The sequence below is a fragment of the Cotesia glomerata genome, unplaced genomic scaffold, assembly GCF_020080835.1.
Source record: "Cotesia glomerata isolate CgM1 unplaced genomic scaffold, MPM_Cglom_v2.3 scaffold_14, whole genome shotgun sequence".
Lineage (NCBI taxonomy): Eukaryota > Metazoa > Arthropoda > Insecta > Hymenoptera > Braconidae > Cotesia > Cotesia glomerata.
This window is the reverse complement of record NW_025401775.1, coordinates 268,787-283,203: the sequence shown is the minus strand read 5'-3', so window position 1 is coordinate 283,203 and position 14,417 is coordinate 268,787. Positions and strand designations below refer to the sequence as shown.

Genomic DNA, 14,417 nt, shown 5'->3' with positions numbered 1-14,417 from the left:
CGCTGCATCGAGTCGCCATTAGTATTTCTTTACTTTCGCTTTTCGTTAATAAACCGCATTTGGCTTATTTAATAATTTAATTTGCTTAAATTAACCGCTAATAATTCGCTTTAGTTTGTTTCAGATAAGTTGTGTTATTTGTGCATTTATTTCACCGCTTTTTCAGTGCCGGCAAAGTGTTCAACCACGTGTCAACCGGCTTCGCTTTTGCAAACCAAGCTGTAATTTATAAATCCGCTTTTATCTTAACAATCCGCTATTAAACATATTAAATATTGAGTGTATTTAATGTAAATAAATTCCTTGTGTTATTTTTGATAATAATTTACGCGTTTTAATTGAGATATCCAGACCTAAACCTGATCCCCGCTTTTCCGCTCTTTCTGTAATTATTCATTGGTCCCTCGAGCCGGATCAGGCTGGCTCTATCTCAATTAAATTAATTTATTATTCCGCTTAAAAATTGTGCTGTGTTAAGTGAACTGTAATACCGCTAGGAAAGGTCGAGTGTCAGGAGCATCGCAGAGCACATCGGGTGCTGCTCCTGGTAGTCATTCGTACACCGGTACGCTGAATTTTCCGCTTTAATTGACTGAAAACTCGATCTCGGTCCTACATTAAACACTGCAATGCAGTTTGAAACTGCTATTGCTATGCAAAAGCAGTACCTGGATGCTTTGTATGCCATGGTGGATCGCTTAACTAATGAGGAGCTTAACTCGCTTACGATCACCGCTATTGAGTCAGTGGCAACACAAAGCTCCAAGATTTGGCTGGACATCACTAACTTGAACTCGCTGATCTTTGAGATGTACCCGGAAGTACTTGAACACGAGTACCACGTCGGGAATCATTATACTAACGCTCACGCCACCTGTGCAATCTTGGAGACCCGCATAGCCACCCGCAAAGACGTCATTCAGCAGGAGATTGATGCCAGAGAAGCCGCACAAACACAACAAAACCTGGGTATGCACAGCACCGCCTTCATGGGAGGCTCATCGGTCACTGGACTCCCAAAAATTAAGCTCCAGAGCTTCTCTGGAGACTTTAAGCTCTGAGGATCATTTAGTCAGCTCTTCTCTGATATTGTTATTGATAATGCACTTCTGAAAAACAGCCAGAAGATGCATTATTTGAAGACATTCACCAAAGATGAAGCACACCAGCTTATTGGAAACATGTCATCCACTGATGAGTCATTTGAGCCCGCATGGAACCTTTTGAAAAGCCGCTATTCCAATCCTCGCCGCGTTGTATCATCACATCTTGAAGACCTGCTGGTTGGTGAGTCTGTTCCCGCTAGATCAGCCGCTAAATTGGATTCCTTGTTACTATCCAACCAAAAGGCTCTGGATTCCATCAAGGCCCAAGGAGTTCCAGTAGATCACTGGGACCTGATAATCATACACCTGACGCTACGCCGCTTGCCGCCCGCCGTTAGAGAAGATTGGGAGACCAGCCTGGGTCTTACTGATAACATGCCGACTTACGTTCAGCTCCACGAGTTTCTCAAGTCCAAAGTCAGGGCTTGGGAGAACTTGGAACCCGCTTCGGAACCCAAGAAGCAATCTGAAGGTCATAAATCCGGAGGCTCACGCAGTAATAAACCTCAGAAGACAACATCCTCTTACACCGCTACTCAATACAAAGCAAAGCCCAGAAGAAATTGCTCGCTGTGCCCTGAGGAACATTACATGTTGTTCTGTCCAATCTTTAATGCCGCTACTTTGGAGGAACGAATCGACATAGTCGAAAAATACCGCCTGTGCTACAATTGCTTGGGCCCGCATCGCGTCGCTGATTGTAAGACCGCTCAAGGATGCAGGAAGTGCAGTCAACGTCATCATACTTCCATCCATCGAGATACACCGCCTAAATCTGCACCACAGACACTTGCAGACAACACACAAGGTAACTAACCGTTCCATTAGACCGCTTATAATTCAACATTAACTGTTGGTTATTTCAGATCCGCTTTCCGCTCAAGTATTGCTAGCTACCGCTTTAGTCCAGGTCCGCCCACATCATGGTAATCCAATCACCGCCAGAGTGTTGATTGATCAAGGTTCAGAGCTCTCATTTATGAGACAGTCGCTCTTCAAGAAGCTTGGACAACCGCTACAACGTGACATGGTCATGCTCAAGGGCATTGGCAATGTCACCGCAGGAAGCTCACTAGGTGTGAGCACAATTGAGCTTCGTTCGCTGTGTACGACCGCATCAATGCATGTCAGCATGCATATTCTACCAACACTGACGGTAGATCTTCCATCGTTCGTGATCGCTGATCCGAAATGGCCGCATCTTGAGAATCTCAAGCTCGCTGACCCGCAGTATCTACAGCCACGCCCTGTAGATATTATTCTAGGTGCATCACCAGCCGCACAGATCATGAACGCAGAGATTCAACAAGGACCTCGCAATGCTCCTATTGCACAATCCACCACGCTTGGTTGGATTGTCTATGGGGCTGTCACCGCTAAACACGCTTCAACATCACACGCAGCACTACATGCGTCAGTAGATACTGAATTACAAGACGCTATCGCTAAGTTTTGGGAATAGGAAGAAGTTCCATCAGGAAATTCACCGCTCAACACCGCTGAAGAAGACGAATGTGAAATTCACTTTCGTCAAACGCATTATCGACAGCCTGATGGACGCTACGTAGTGAGATTACCGCTTAAGGCCCTTGAGAGTCAACTTGGCGACTCTATCAACGCAGCTATGGGGTCACTCCGCAGATTAATAACTCGCTTGTCGCGAGAAAGAGAATATTCTGACATGTATCGTGCATTCATGGCAGAATACATTCAACTAGGACACATGATACGAGTACCAGTCAACGAATTGCCCGCAAACGCTTACTTCTTGCCTCACCATGGGGTATTGGAGCTTGATAGTGCCACTACGAAGCTCCGCACAGTGTTCAATGGTTCCTGTGCAACATCTACAGGAATTTCATTGAACGACATTCTCCACGCAGGACCCAAAACGCAAATTGACATTTTTGATGTGATGTTGAGAATCCGTTGCAGCAGGATTCTATTCGCTACTGACATCACCAAGATGTTCAGACAGATTGAGGTCGACTCGCTTGATTGGCCGCTTCAGTGCATTCTCTGGATAGATGAGAATGACTTAATAGACGCTTACTGTCTCAAGACAGTCACATACGGAACCGCTAGTGCACCTTTTAACGCAGTACGTGTGCTTATCCAACTAGTAAAGGATGAATGACACCGCTTTCCGCTAGCTGTTGCTCCAATGTTGAAAACACGCTACGTAGATGACATCTACGGTGGAGCAGACAACGAAGAAGACGCTATCAAGGCTGCAGTACAAACAAAAGCTCTGTGTGCAGCAGGCTGCTTCCCGCTTGCCAAATGGGCTAGCAATAGCCCACGGTTACTCGTTGAAGTCGCTCCAGAAAAGCAGCTGGATACACCGCTTAAAGAAATCAGTGATGCACCAGTTAAAGTCCTGGGCATGTACTGGAATTCACGCACTGACGCTCTCCAGTTCAAGTACACGCTACCGCCAGAGATGCCCAAGACAAAAAGAGCTATATTGTCTGAAATCGCTAAGCTGTATGATCCGCTAGGACTTCTCGCACCAATAGTCGTCAAAGCCAAGATCTTTATGCAAAACCTGTGGCTAGATAGAGTGTCATGGGATGAACAATTGTCACCATCACTCATTCACAAATGGACTAGATACCGCGAGGATCTTCGAAACATCGAATCCATCCGCATTCCACGCTGGAATAATATAGCACCTGGAGCATCTATGGAATTGCACGGGTTCTTAGATGCTTCGCAAAACGCTATGGCTGCCACTGTTTATTTGAGAGTCACTGACGCTGATGGGAACACAAAGGTCTCACTTCTGTGTTCAAAAACGCAAGTAGCACCGCTGAAGACCATGACAATCCCACGCTTGGAATTATCTGCCGCATGGTTGCTAACACAACTGATACTTCATGTTAAAGAAGTTCAGTCGCTTGAAAATGTCAGGATCAATCTCTGGACTGACTCCGCCGTGACTCTCGCATGGATTAAAAGTCCAGCAATCCGCTGGAAGCCATTCGTCCGCAATAGAGTGGGAAAAATCCAAGAAACGCTTCGAGATGTCTCCTGGAAATTTATTCCAGGAAAACAAAACCCCGCTGACTGCGCTTCAAGAGGTATACCTACGCTAAAACTGAAACATCACGCTCTCTGGTGGCATGGACCAACTTGGCTTCATGAACCAGAATCCTCTTTGCCCACTCTGGAGCCTCCAACCGACAACGCAACACATCGAGAAGAACGCCAAGGTCTGACACTAGTAACTTGGAAAGCAGAAAATTGCCTGCTCCAACAATTACTGTCGCATTACACGCAGCTGTTTCCACTGCTACGGAAGCTTAGCATCTGGCATCGTGCCATCGACCGCTTTAAAAGAGTTCCACAATCTTCGCTGGCCTACCCGCTTACTCCATCAGACCTGGAGCGCGCTCAATTGACCTTGATTAAGTTCACTCAAGGACAATACTTCGCTAGAGAGATTCACACGCTACAAGATGGTGATGGTCTGCCTAAAAATAACAGCATCAGTAAGCTGACTCCGTTTATCGACCATCAGGGGGTCCTGAGAGTCGGTGGCCGCTTGAAAAACGCATTGCTGGACCCAGAAGAGAGGCATCCAGCGATTCTACCACGACAATAACCGCTTACATCAATTTTGATTGATGATTCGCACCGCAAAACGCTTCACGGAGGTAAGCTTACGCTCGCTGACTTACGCAAGAGTGTCTGGATTATTGGAGGCCGTGTTCCAGTCAGATCATTTATTTTACGCTGCGTTATCTGCACGAGACACCGTGGAGAACGCGCTCAACAGTTGATGTGTCAACTACCCGCCGCACGAGTACAGCCAACTCGAGCCTTCTTGCATACAGGACTCGACTACGCTGGACCTATCACGCTAAAAACGTTTCAAGGACGTGGAGCAAAAACATACAAAGGCTGGATTGCAGTCTTTGTATGCATGTTCAGTTCAGCTGTACATTTAGAGCTAGTAACAGACTACACCGCTGCCGCTTTCATCGCCGCTTATCGCCGCTTCACCAGTCGCCGAGGTATCTGCCACACGCTATATTCAGACTGTGGAACCAATTTTGTAGGAGCAGATAAAGAGCTGAAACGACTATTCGCTGCAGGATCCCGCACATTACGAGAATTATCAACCTTGATCGCTCAAGATGGCACGAACTGGAAATTCAATTTGCCTGGAGCTCCACATTTTGGAGGAAAATGGGAAGCCGCTGTGAAATCTATCAAATTTCACCTTCGAAGAACAATCGGAGACTCGCTATTGACGCTTGAGCAATATTCAACGCTACTGGCTCAAATTGAAGCCATATTGAATTCCAGACCGCTCACACCGCTGAATGAAGATCCTGCTGACCTGGCTGTACTGACTCCAGGTCACTTCTTAATCGGACAGTCACTGACCGCTATCCCAGAGCCATCGCTGACAGATTTACAACCTGCTCTGCTCTCGCACTGGGAACAAGTCCAGCAAATGGTTCAACATTTCTGGAAACGCTACTACCAGGACTGCATCCACCGCTACCAGGCCATTTTAAAGTGGCATCATCGACGCAACCCGATCAAGGTGGGTTCAGTTGTACTGATCACCACTGAGGATCTCCCGCCAACCAAGTGGCCATTAACCAAAGTAATTGCTGTCCATCCAGGTGAGGATGGACAAATCCGCGTAGTAACTGTTAAGACAGTTAACACAGAGCTGGTACGTCCAATTACAAAGCTCTGTGTCCTGCCGCTAACGCATGAAGAAGATGATCTTGTCGACGCAGCCGCCAACCCAGGGGAGAATGTTCGGTGAACAAGGCCCAGTAGCGATTAACTCGCTCCTGGGGGACACCCAAAGTCAAGAGACGCACCTGTCCACCGCTAGTTCCCGCAAAAATCGAACCGCCAATAGAAAATCAGCTTCTCGATCACGTCATGAATCGACCGCTTTATTGGCTGATCGCTCCCACTAGACATGCGCAATAGCCTTCTTCCCCAATTTAACGAGGAAGAAAACGGACTATTGTTGTTATCTTTCGCTTCCACGCTTTCGCTGCATCGAGTCGCCATTAGTATTTCTTTACTTTCGCTTTTCGTTAATAAACCGCATTTGGCTTATTTAATAATTTAATTTGCTTAAATTAACCGCTAATAATTCGCTTTAGTTTGTTTCAGATAAGTTGTGTTATTTGTGCATTTATTTCACCGCTTTTTCAGTGACGGCAAAGTGTTCAACCACGTGTCAACCGGCTTCGCTTTTGCAAACCACGCTGTAATTTATAAATCCGCTTTTATCTTAACAATCCGCTATTAAACATATTAAATATTGAGTGTATTTAATGTAAATAAATTCCTAGTGTTATTTTTGATAATAATTTACGCGTTTTAATTGAGATATCCAGACCTAAACCTGATCCCCGCTTTTCCGCTCTTTCTGTAATTATTCAAATTGAAATTATCTTAAAATAAAATATTATTAGCGTTAATTAATCAGGTGCTCTGGGCGGCTATGACTGAGTTTTTGATTTTCATTCGGAATACGTGAGGCAATTTCGAATTTAGAAATCATTAGCCTGGATCTGTTAGAGGCACTGGTCGGCCATGAATGAATTTTTATATTTATTTAGAATAATTAATGTTAACTTATAATAGAAATCCGTATCGAGGGTTAGTTAGAAACATTAGGAAGCCATAAATTAATTTGCATTTTCATTTAAAATAATTATATCAATTTTAATTAAAAAATTCGTGATCAGGATCAGTTACAGGCACTGGGTAGCTATGAATAAATTTTTATTTTCATTTAGAACGATTAAATTAATTTTTAATTAAAAAATTATTAGTGATAGTAAGTTAGAGTTTATATACAACTATCAGTGGATTTTTATTTTTATTTAAATTGATTGAAATAATTTAATAAGAAAAAATAAGTATCGTCGGTTAGTCAGGGGTTTTGGGCGCCTACGACTAAGTTTTTAATATTTATTCGGAATAAATGAGGCAATTTTAAACTATTAAATCAGCAGCGAGGTTCATTTAGAGGTATTGTGCGGCCATAAATGAATTTTTTTCTGAATATAAAATAATTAAAGTAATTTTTAATCAAAAAAGCCATTCGGCAGCCGAAATGAAAGTAGATTTCATAAAAATGAAAAAAAAAAACTACTAGGATTTACAAAAAAGAAAAAATCTGTCATTAGACAGATTTCCACATCACCCATGAGGTACCATGTAGTTTAATGCGTTCCCAATTTTTTACGTGGTGGGTCTCCAGTAGGCCTATGCCACGCAGGTGAAAGGAATGGAGGTAAAATAAGCAATTAAAACACTCTAAAAGTGGAAAAAATGACTTTATTCAATTTTGATTTTCGCGTTTTAAATTATCATTTGATTTTAAAAAATGCGTATGGGACCTGTCCTGTTCTTATGTGCTTATTTTTTTCACTTTCTTTTTCCTTAAATTTTTTTTTATTTCTTTTCATTATTTCGTCACATTTATTTACTTGTTTTTTTTCAATTCTTTTTTTATCATTTTGAAATATTGTCTTATTATGTTTTTTTGATACTATAACGTCTTATAAATTGATGAACACTTGCAGCGCACACGAAAAAGTATCCCGTACCACCTGATCCTGTGCGGGCGAGCGAGAGCGCGCAAGAAGCGATAGAGAAGGACGATAAAACAAACGGTAGAGAGGTCTAAGAGTATCAATAAGTCCTTTTTTTGTTAAAATAATTTTTAAGTATTCAAAATTTTTTAATTTTTGAGCAAAAAGTAATGAGAATTCAATGGTATAATGATTCAATTTAATTTTTAAAAGTATGCAATTTTTCATCAATGTTTTTTTATGACGTAATCACGTATAACTATCGTCCTTAAACCGACCTTACAGACAACCAATTTTTTTTTTAATTTATTATGATTCCATTACTATTTAATTTTTAATAAAAATAATAATTAAAATGAAAAATCCCTTGTTAAGAAAAATTGTTGAGACAAAGAAAAAACTATCGAAATATATTGGTTCTATTGTCAGAATCTAATACTTTTCAGTACTTTTTCCCTTGTCTCAATACATTTTTGAATAAATAATTCAGTCGATTATTCATCATCTTCCGATTCTATCTCTAATTTCAAATTCGGTAATAAAGCGAAATTATTAGTTGTTAACGTGATAGAAATTAATTTTATACGCGAAATTTTATCAATGTTAAATCGAAATTCACAGATTAAAGGATTATTTGTTAATTCATCGATAACTTCATCTCCTGCAAATGATTTTTCTATAAGAATTAATTGGTGTAAATGAATATTACTGATAATACTTTGAAAAATAATACTCATGCTGATAACATATCTTGTTTGTGCTGCTTCAGATATTAAAGAAATGTATCTGTATCCATCTTCCATCCAATAAATCCCAATCATTCGTGTAACAAAGCTAACAAAGCTACGAGTAAAAAGAGAAAATGAAGTATTTTTTTTGTTTAGCATTTATGATATTATTCATAACATAACTGAGAAAATAGAATTATAACCTCGATTCAGAAAGATGATATGAAATAATTAATTTTATGTGAAACGTATACTTATGTAATATTTAAATCAGATACTTTTAAATTATTTCAAAATTTTTTAAATCATTTCAAATTAGATTTCTTTATCATGATATTGAGGTTCAAAATATCAGTTGTCAGTTAAAGCAAAAAATTAAATATAAAAAAAAATTATATATATATATATAGCTTACTTATATTGATTAATTTTGACCATTTTATCAAAATCTTCTAGTTGTACGACTTAATTATATCTATTTAATTAATGCTGTGAAATATTAATCTGCGAGGAAAGTAGTATAGATTTGTTGACAAATCTTGACTTTTAACTGACAGTTCTTTTTTTTAACTTCCCGCTAAGAAAATCGAAGATTTTCAAAAATCGGGAAGTTATTGTTTTCACCCCGTTTTGCAAAAATCGAGTTTTTATCAGATCTCGACGTTTAAAGGTCATAGGAAGTTTCCCTGACTATCCCCGAGAGGTTGTCACAGTGTCTGTATGTATGTGTGTGTGTGTGTGTGTGTGTGTGTGTGTGTGTGTGTGTGTGTGTGTGTGTGTGTGTGTGTGTGTGTGTGTGTGTGTGTGTGTGTGTGTGTGTGTGTGTGTGTGTGTGTGTGTGTGTGTGTGTGTGTGTGTGTGTGTGTGTGTGTGTGTGTGTGTGTGTGTGTGTGTGTGTGTGTGTGTGTGTGTGTGTGTGAAAGTATGCGAACCGCTTATAACTTTTGAACGGCTTGACTGATTTCATCGCGGTTGGTGCTATTCGAAAGGGCTTGACCAAACTTAGATTTTGAGAACCATTTGGAATGATTAAAATCAATAGATTTTGAGAAATCTTGAAAAAACTAAAAAAAAATTTTTTTTTAAATGTGGTTTTTTTGGAATAACTTTCAAACGGCTTAAAGGTTCAATTCCAAAAACTAATCAGCTCTTAACCTCAAAAAACCACGTAGATCGCTACCAGTCCGGTCGAAATCGGTTGAATCATTCGAGATATATCGTGAACGAAAGAAAACCGAAAAAAGTGTTCTTTCGGAATAACTCCGAAATTCCTAGCGCGATCAATTTGAAATTTAAGATTCTTTGTGAGGCTTGAAAAACTGCGTTGAATGCTCTTAACCGCGTAAAAATTGGTTTATACATTCAAAAGTTATTGCGGTTTAAAAATTCAAAAAATAGTGTCTTATCAAATCTCTATCAGACTTTTGAGCTCGAAGAGCTTTAAAGCATAGGAATGCAATCTCTTTTGCTTGGAGAGCTCCAAATAACCCATAACTTGTATTTTTAAGCTCGAAGAGCTCAAAAACGTCATTGGTGCAATTTTAAGCGCCTACGTATGGAATTAGCAGGGAGTTGCAGGGATGGTCTTCAGGGTCAACCGTTTTCCTAATTTTTTTTTTTAAAAGTTAACTTCATTTTCATCTATAATAATAATGATAAAAATAATAATAATCATTTAAAAAGAGTAAAATGGCTAGTAAAAGAGATTAAAAACGATTGAGATTAAATAAGCATATATAATAATATAAATTTTTTATTTGTTTAAGATTTTGAATCTGTCATAATTCATGATAATTCTTTGATCTGATTTTTTTTTACTTTCAATTTTTTCGTGATTGTAAGAAGTCTTAAATTTCCAACTATTTTTATTTAAAGATTCCTTTTCATTAATTCCACACTATTTACTTTTCTCTATAGGCATTTATTCTATCAAATAAAATAATAATTCACTCGACATTTTTTGACGTATTAATAATTTCACAATAATTAAACGCCATTCGTGGACAATACAATTGAGATAATTGATTATAAAGTTATGTTACATCATTTTTTTTTCTGGAAAATTAAAAATTTTCTTTCTAATCATCCCGGGAAAAAATGATTTTGCCTGATCATATATAATTATATATGATTATATATGGTAACTTATATATAAATTAGACCTGAAAATTGGCCAGGTCTAATTATATATAACTATATATAACTTATGTATAACTTATATATAACTATATATAAAATATATATAACTTATATATAACAAAAATAGAATATAATTAATAATAACTTTTTTACTACATGTTTTTATTTCATACTGATCGAATTTTATTGAAGAAATGGCACTTTAATTTTATAATAGCAATATTACATATTTATAGATCTCTTAATATATCGTAAGTATGTTTACATAATCCTTATCGAAAATCCATTTAATGGTAACATCGATTTTATTGCTACATCATTAAATAATAAAATTATCAATAATCTCAACCCTTGTTATTTAAGTTTCTGAAACTTAAGTACATCTGTATTTAATATCAAGTTATGAGACCTAACATATCAAAGCACAAAAGATTTAGCTATAATTAAATAAGAGTATAATTTTATAATATTTGTTTAAGGCTTAGCTGGCTTATTAACTAATCAGTTCTTTTGAAGATATAATACTTACTCCTCTAGTTTAAGGAACTTCTTTTGGAGTTAATTATGTAATATATTATTACATATTCATCGACTTATGAAAAATGAGTAACCTTACATTTTTATTATTGCATATCAACTTAATAGTATATTGATTTTATCGTTATCACTGAATAACAAAATTTTGAATACGTAAAAAAATATCTTTTAAAACCTTTAAGCTCAGGTACAGTAATAGTTATTACTTTTATAAGTTTATCTGGCAAATAACGATGTTAACAGTTTCATTCATATTAGTACATAAGATCTTATATCTTAAAAGACACAAAATTTAACTTTAATTTAATTAAACAAAAATATATTTTTAAAAAAATTATGGAAAAGATATTGATCAACTAATATTTGCTTAAGATTTAGTTTGTTTTTTAAGTTGATCAGCTCTTTTTAACTCCCCAATTCGTTGAGACATAACACTTGCTAGTTGCTCTCTAGTTTGAGGAACACCTTTTGGAGTCATCCATTTCTTGTTCTTAGCTAAAGCCAGAGCGAAGTCTAAAAATTAAGAAATAATTCAATAAATTAAAAATATGTATTAAAATAAACATACCAGCTTTTATAAAAAGTATGTTCATATAAATATGAATCAAAAATTAAATATGAAAAATATTTATCAAATTTCATTAACACTAAAATATTTGAGAAATAATCTAGCTTTTTAAATTCATACTTAGTTAAAAAAAAATTTTTTTTTTGTTACCAATAATCTCATTTTTCGCTACAGAATTTAATGCTTTCATTGGAGCTAATTTTCCTTCTTGTACGTGAGCTCTAGGAGCTTGTCCAGTCAGCGTAGCAGTCAAATAACCACTTGGCTTAAAAACTCCTGGGATCAATCTCCGGACAACGTGAGAAGCTTGGCTGCACAGTGATTTGCACATTCTATACTCTGTTTCTTTGCAGTATATTTTGTTCATTAATTTACACATCTATCATTGAAAAATAATTAGAAATAAATATAACAAAAAACAGAACAGAAAGCATCACAATAAATATCATTTCTGAATAATAATAGAGTCTAATACTAAAATACATACGGGTTCTCCAGGCCAATCTTTCCCCCAAAGATCAGAGTCGTTGCAATCATCACTAATTTTTTCGGTAGTCTCCTCATCCGGACTTGTCTTGTTGACTACAATATTGTGAGGATTGTTTTCCTTATTATTATTGTCACCTTTTAATATTTTTGACTCATGACGACTCTCATCATTATTTCCACTAGTCTCTAGCACATCGCTCGACTTTTGATCATTGACATTTGATAAGCTATCATCTGTATCACTTTCAGAAGCAGAATTTAAGTCAGTATTATAATTTTGGTTTTTTTTTAATTCAGTGTGAGAAGTGAATGCAGTATCGTCATCTAATTGTTCTGTTATTACTGAAATGATAAAAAATAATTATTAACGTCATTTTTAATGAAACAGCTATGCTAAAACTAATTTTATATGAAATTTTTAAAAAATTCAAAAAATTTGAATTGAAGTGAAAATTAAAAAATCGGAAAGAAATAGTTTTCGGTTCTAAAAAATTTCTTACCATCTGATTTTTTGGAGTTTTTGATTTCTTTCTGCAATTTTGCCAGTTGTTTTTTTAATTCATCTTTGGAAGGACTACTTCCGCAATCTTCAGATTTACTTTGTTCACCAGTTATGTCTTTTTCAATTAGCTTCTGCAATATTTTGTCACCTTTTTTTCTATTATCATCCTTAATTTCCTGTAAAATTTAAATTTTATATTATATTAAGTTAGTAAATTATATATTTCATTGTTTAGAATTTTTTAATCTTTTGATAAAATTGTTTAATACTATATAAATTTAATTATTTTAATGATAAAAAGAAAATAAGAAACCAAGTTCAAACTTCGAAAAAATTAATTCTATCTTCATACTATATTCAATAATCTGTTAATTATTTTAAAGAACAATCAACACGCCTGTGTGACTTATAATAAATAATTACAATATACATACTCGTTTTTCGGATTCACGGACTTTCGGAAGCTTTAAGAGGTCCATATTTTCAAAGGATGATGAGTTATACTTGGAATTTATTTTCCTTGTTCTTTTTGTTGAAACAGATTCCTTTTTAACTTCTGGAGATGAGCTTGGACGCGTTCTTTTCCTTAAACTTTGTTTAATTTGCTCAAACTTTGTATTAATTTTTTTTATATTGTCTAAAAAAATCACATTAAATTATATTAATTTATTAGGACTCTCATAAAAAAAAAACAAGGCTTTGGTACAGAACAGGAGTTAGCAAAGATATTATAAATTAATATAATATCTTCGGGTAAAAATAATAAAATAAGCTCAGTAATTAATATTTTGCTACTTAGATCAACTAATTTTTTTGACTTACCAGACATCATAATCACTTGTCCAAATTCTTGTTTGCCACCGTAGTAAAATTTTACGTCTTCACCATCTTTAGGCGGGCTATCTTTATTATAGATAACCTCACTATCATCAACTTTACAAACAGAATCGTCTCTCTTACATTTTAAAATAAACATTGTATTATTTTTTTTTCTATGCACCTAATTCTTACTGTCAGACTTGTTTAATTTTTTTTAAACAATTATTTAATGTAATTGAACAAAATATTAGTAACAATAGAAAGCCGAAACTGAAACACGCTTTGTGAAAAAAATGGCGGTACTTAGTGCTTTGTGTATGCAAGTGTGTGTGAGGATTAACAGTGTTGGTGAGTACCAACCTGCCAGAGGCGCCATTAAGTGGCGCTTTGTCGATGAATGTGTAGTACACACTGTTTATACCCCACACATTCTAGTACATATGTATGTCGCATTTAAACTTATGTACACACATAACCTTTTCCATAACAGATAAGACTTAATAAAATATCAAGGACTTTTTTTGTAAATTAATATTAACAAAATTTATAGATCAAATCTATTTTGAAATATACATGTGTATTAATTGATTTATTTGACTACTAACTCGTGAAGTAAGAATTACAGAGTGAAATTGTTGTTGGCAAAAACTTTTATTTTCTACAGAGAAAAGTCAGTAAGTAAAAATTTTTACAGTAGATTTTTAATAATAAAGATACAAATAATTAATAAAGTGCCTCATCAACTAATTGGACGATAATAAAAACCCTGGTTGTTATGAATTAATCAGTATCTATGCATGTTTTGTAAAATTATGGAGTTTTATTTAATTTTTTTTTTTACTATTTTGTTTGTAGCCTTTACTCCAAGCTTTAAAGATTAATAAATAATCGAAATATTCGTAACATAATAATTTCATTTTATGAATTTTTTTATTGTCCAATCTT

General features: G+C 35.9%; 4 protein-coding genes across 4 annotated transcripts; 3 read left to right on the top strand and 1 right to left on the bottom strand.

The window, feature by feature from the left end:
- Positions 1-1,127: 1,127 nt before the first annotated feature.
- Positions 1,128-3,243, top strand: LOC123273805. The gene is made up of 3 exons (XM_044741276.1): positions 1,128-1,914; positions 1,973-2,523; positions 2,569-3,243. Exons 1-3 carry the CDS (start codon positions 1,128-1,130, stop codon positions 3,241-3,243), a joined length of 2,013 nt encoding a protein of 670 aa, XP_044597211.1.
- Positions 3,244-3,270: 27 nt separating this feature from the next.
- Positions 3,271-4,713, top strand: LOC123273804. The gene has a single exon (XM_044741274.1). It carries the CDS (start codon positions 3,271-3,273, stop codon positions 4,711-4,713), a length of 1,443 nt encoding a protein of 480 aa, XP_044597209.1.
- A 177-nt stretch (positions 4,714-4,890) lies between these two features.
- On the top strand, positions 4,891-5,895 carry LOC123273803. The gene has a single exon (XM_044741273.1). The coding sequence runs from the start codon at positions 4,891-4,893 to the stop codon at positions 5,893-5,895; it is 1,005 nt and encodes a 334-aa protein (XP_044597208.1).
- Positions 5,896-11,284: 5,389 nt separating this feature from the next.
- LOC123273813 (probable ATP-dependent helicase PF08_0048) lies at positions 11,285-13,956 on the bottom strand. Its single transcript, XM_044741284.1, has 6 exons — positions 13,476-13,956; positions 13,088-13,290; positions 12,652-12,829; positions 12,150-12,493; positions 11,813-12,041; positions 11,285-11,607 (listed from the first exon to the last, which is right to left on the bottom strand). The coding sequence occupies exons 1-6, from the start codon at positions 13,627-13,629 to the stop codon at positions 11,462-11,464; spliced, it is 1,254 nt and encodes a 417-aa protein (XP_044597219.1). The 5' UTR covers positions 13,630-13,956; the 3' UTR covers positions 11,285-11,461.
- Positions 13,957-14,417: the final 461 nt, after the last annotated feature.

Coding starts and splice junctions, on each gene's coding strand:
- LOC123273805 (XM_044741276.1), top strand. CDS start 1,128: ATGCATTATTTGAAGACATTCACCAAAGATGAAGCACACCAGCTTATT. Junction 1,915..1,972: donor ACTTGCAGACAACACACAAG/GTAACTAACCGT, acceptor TGGTTATTTCAG/ATCCGCTTTCCGCTCAAGTA. Junction 2,524..2,568: donor ACGCAGCACTACATGCGTCA/GTAGATACTGAA, acceptor TTTTGGGAATAG/GAAGAAGTTCCATCAGGAAA.
- LOC123273804 (XM_044741274.1), top strand. CDS start 3,271: ATGTTGAAAACACGCTACGTAGATGACATCTACGGTGGAGCAGACAAC.
- LOC123273803 (XM_044741273.1), top strand. CDS start 4,891: ATGTGTCAACTACCCGCCGCACGAGTACAGCCAACTCGAGCCTTCTTG.
- LOC123273813 (XM_044741284.1), bottom strand. CDS start 13,629: ATGTTTATTTTAAAATGTAAGAGAGACGATTCTGTTTGTAAAGTTGAT. Junction 13,291..13,475: donor ACAAGTGATTATGATGTCTG/GTAAGTCAAAAA, acceptor TGATTTTTTTAG/ACAATATAAAAAAAATTAAT. Junction 11,608..11,812: donor AGCGAAAAATGAGATTATTG/GTAACAAAAAAA, acceptor CTTAATTTTTAG/ACTTCGCTCTGGCTTTAGCT.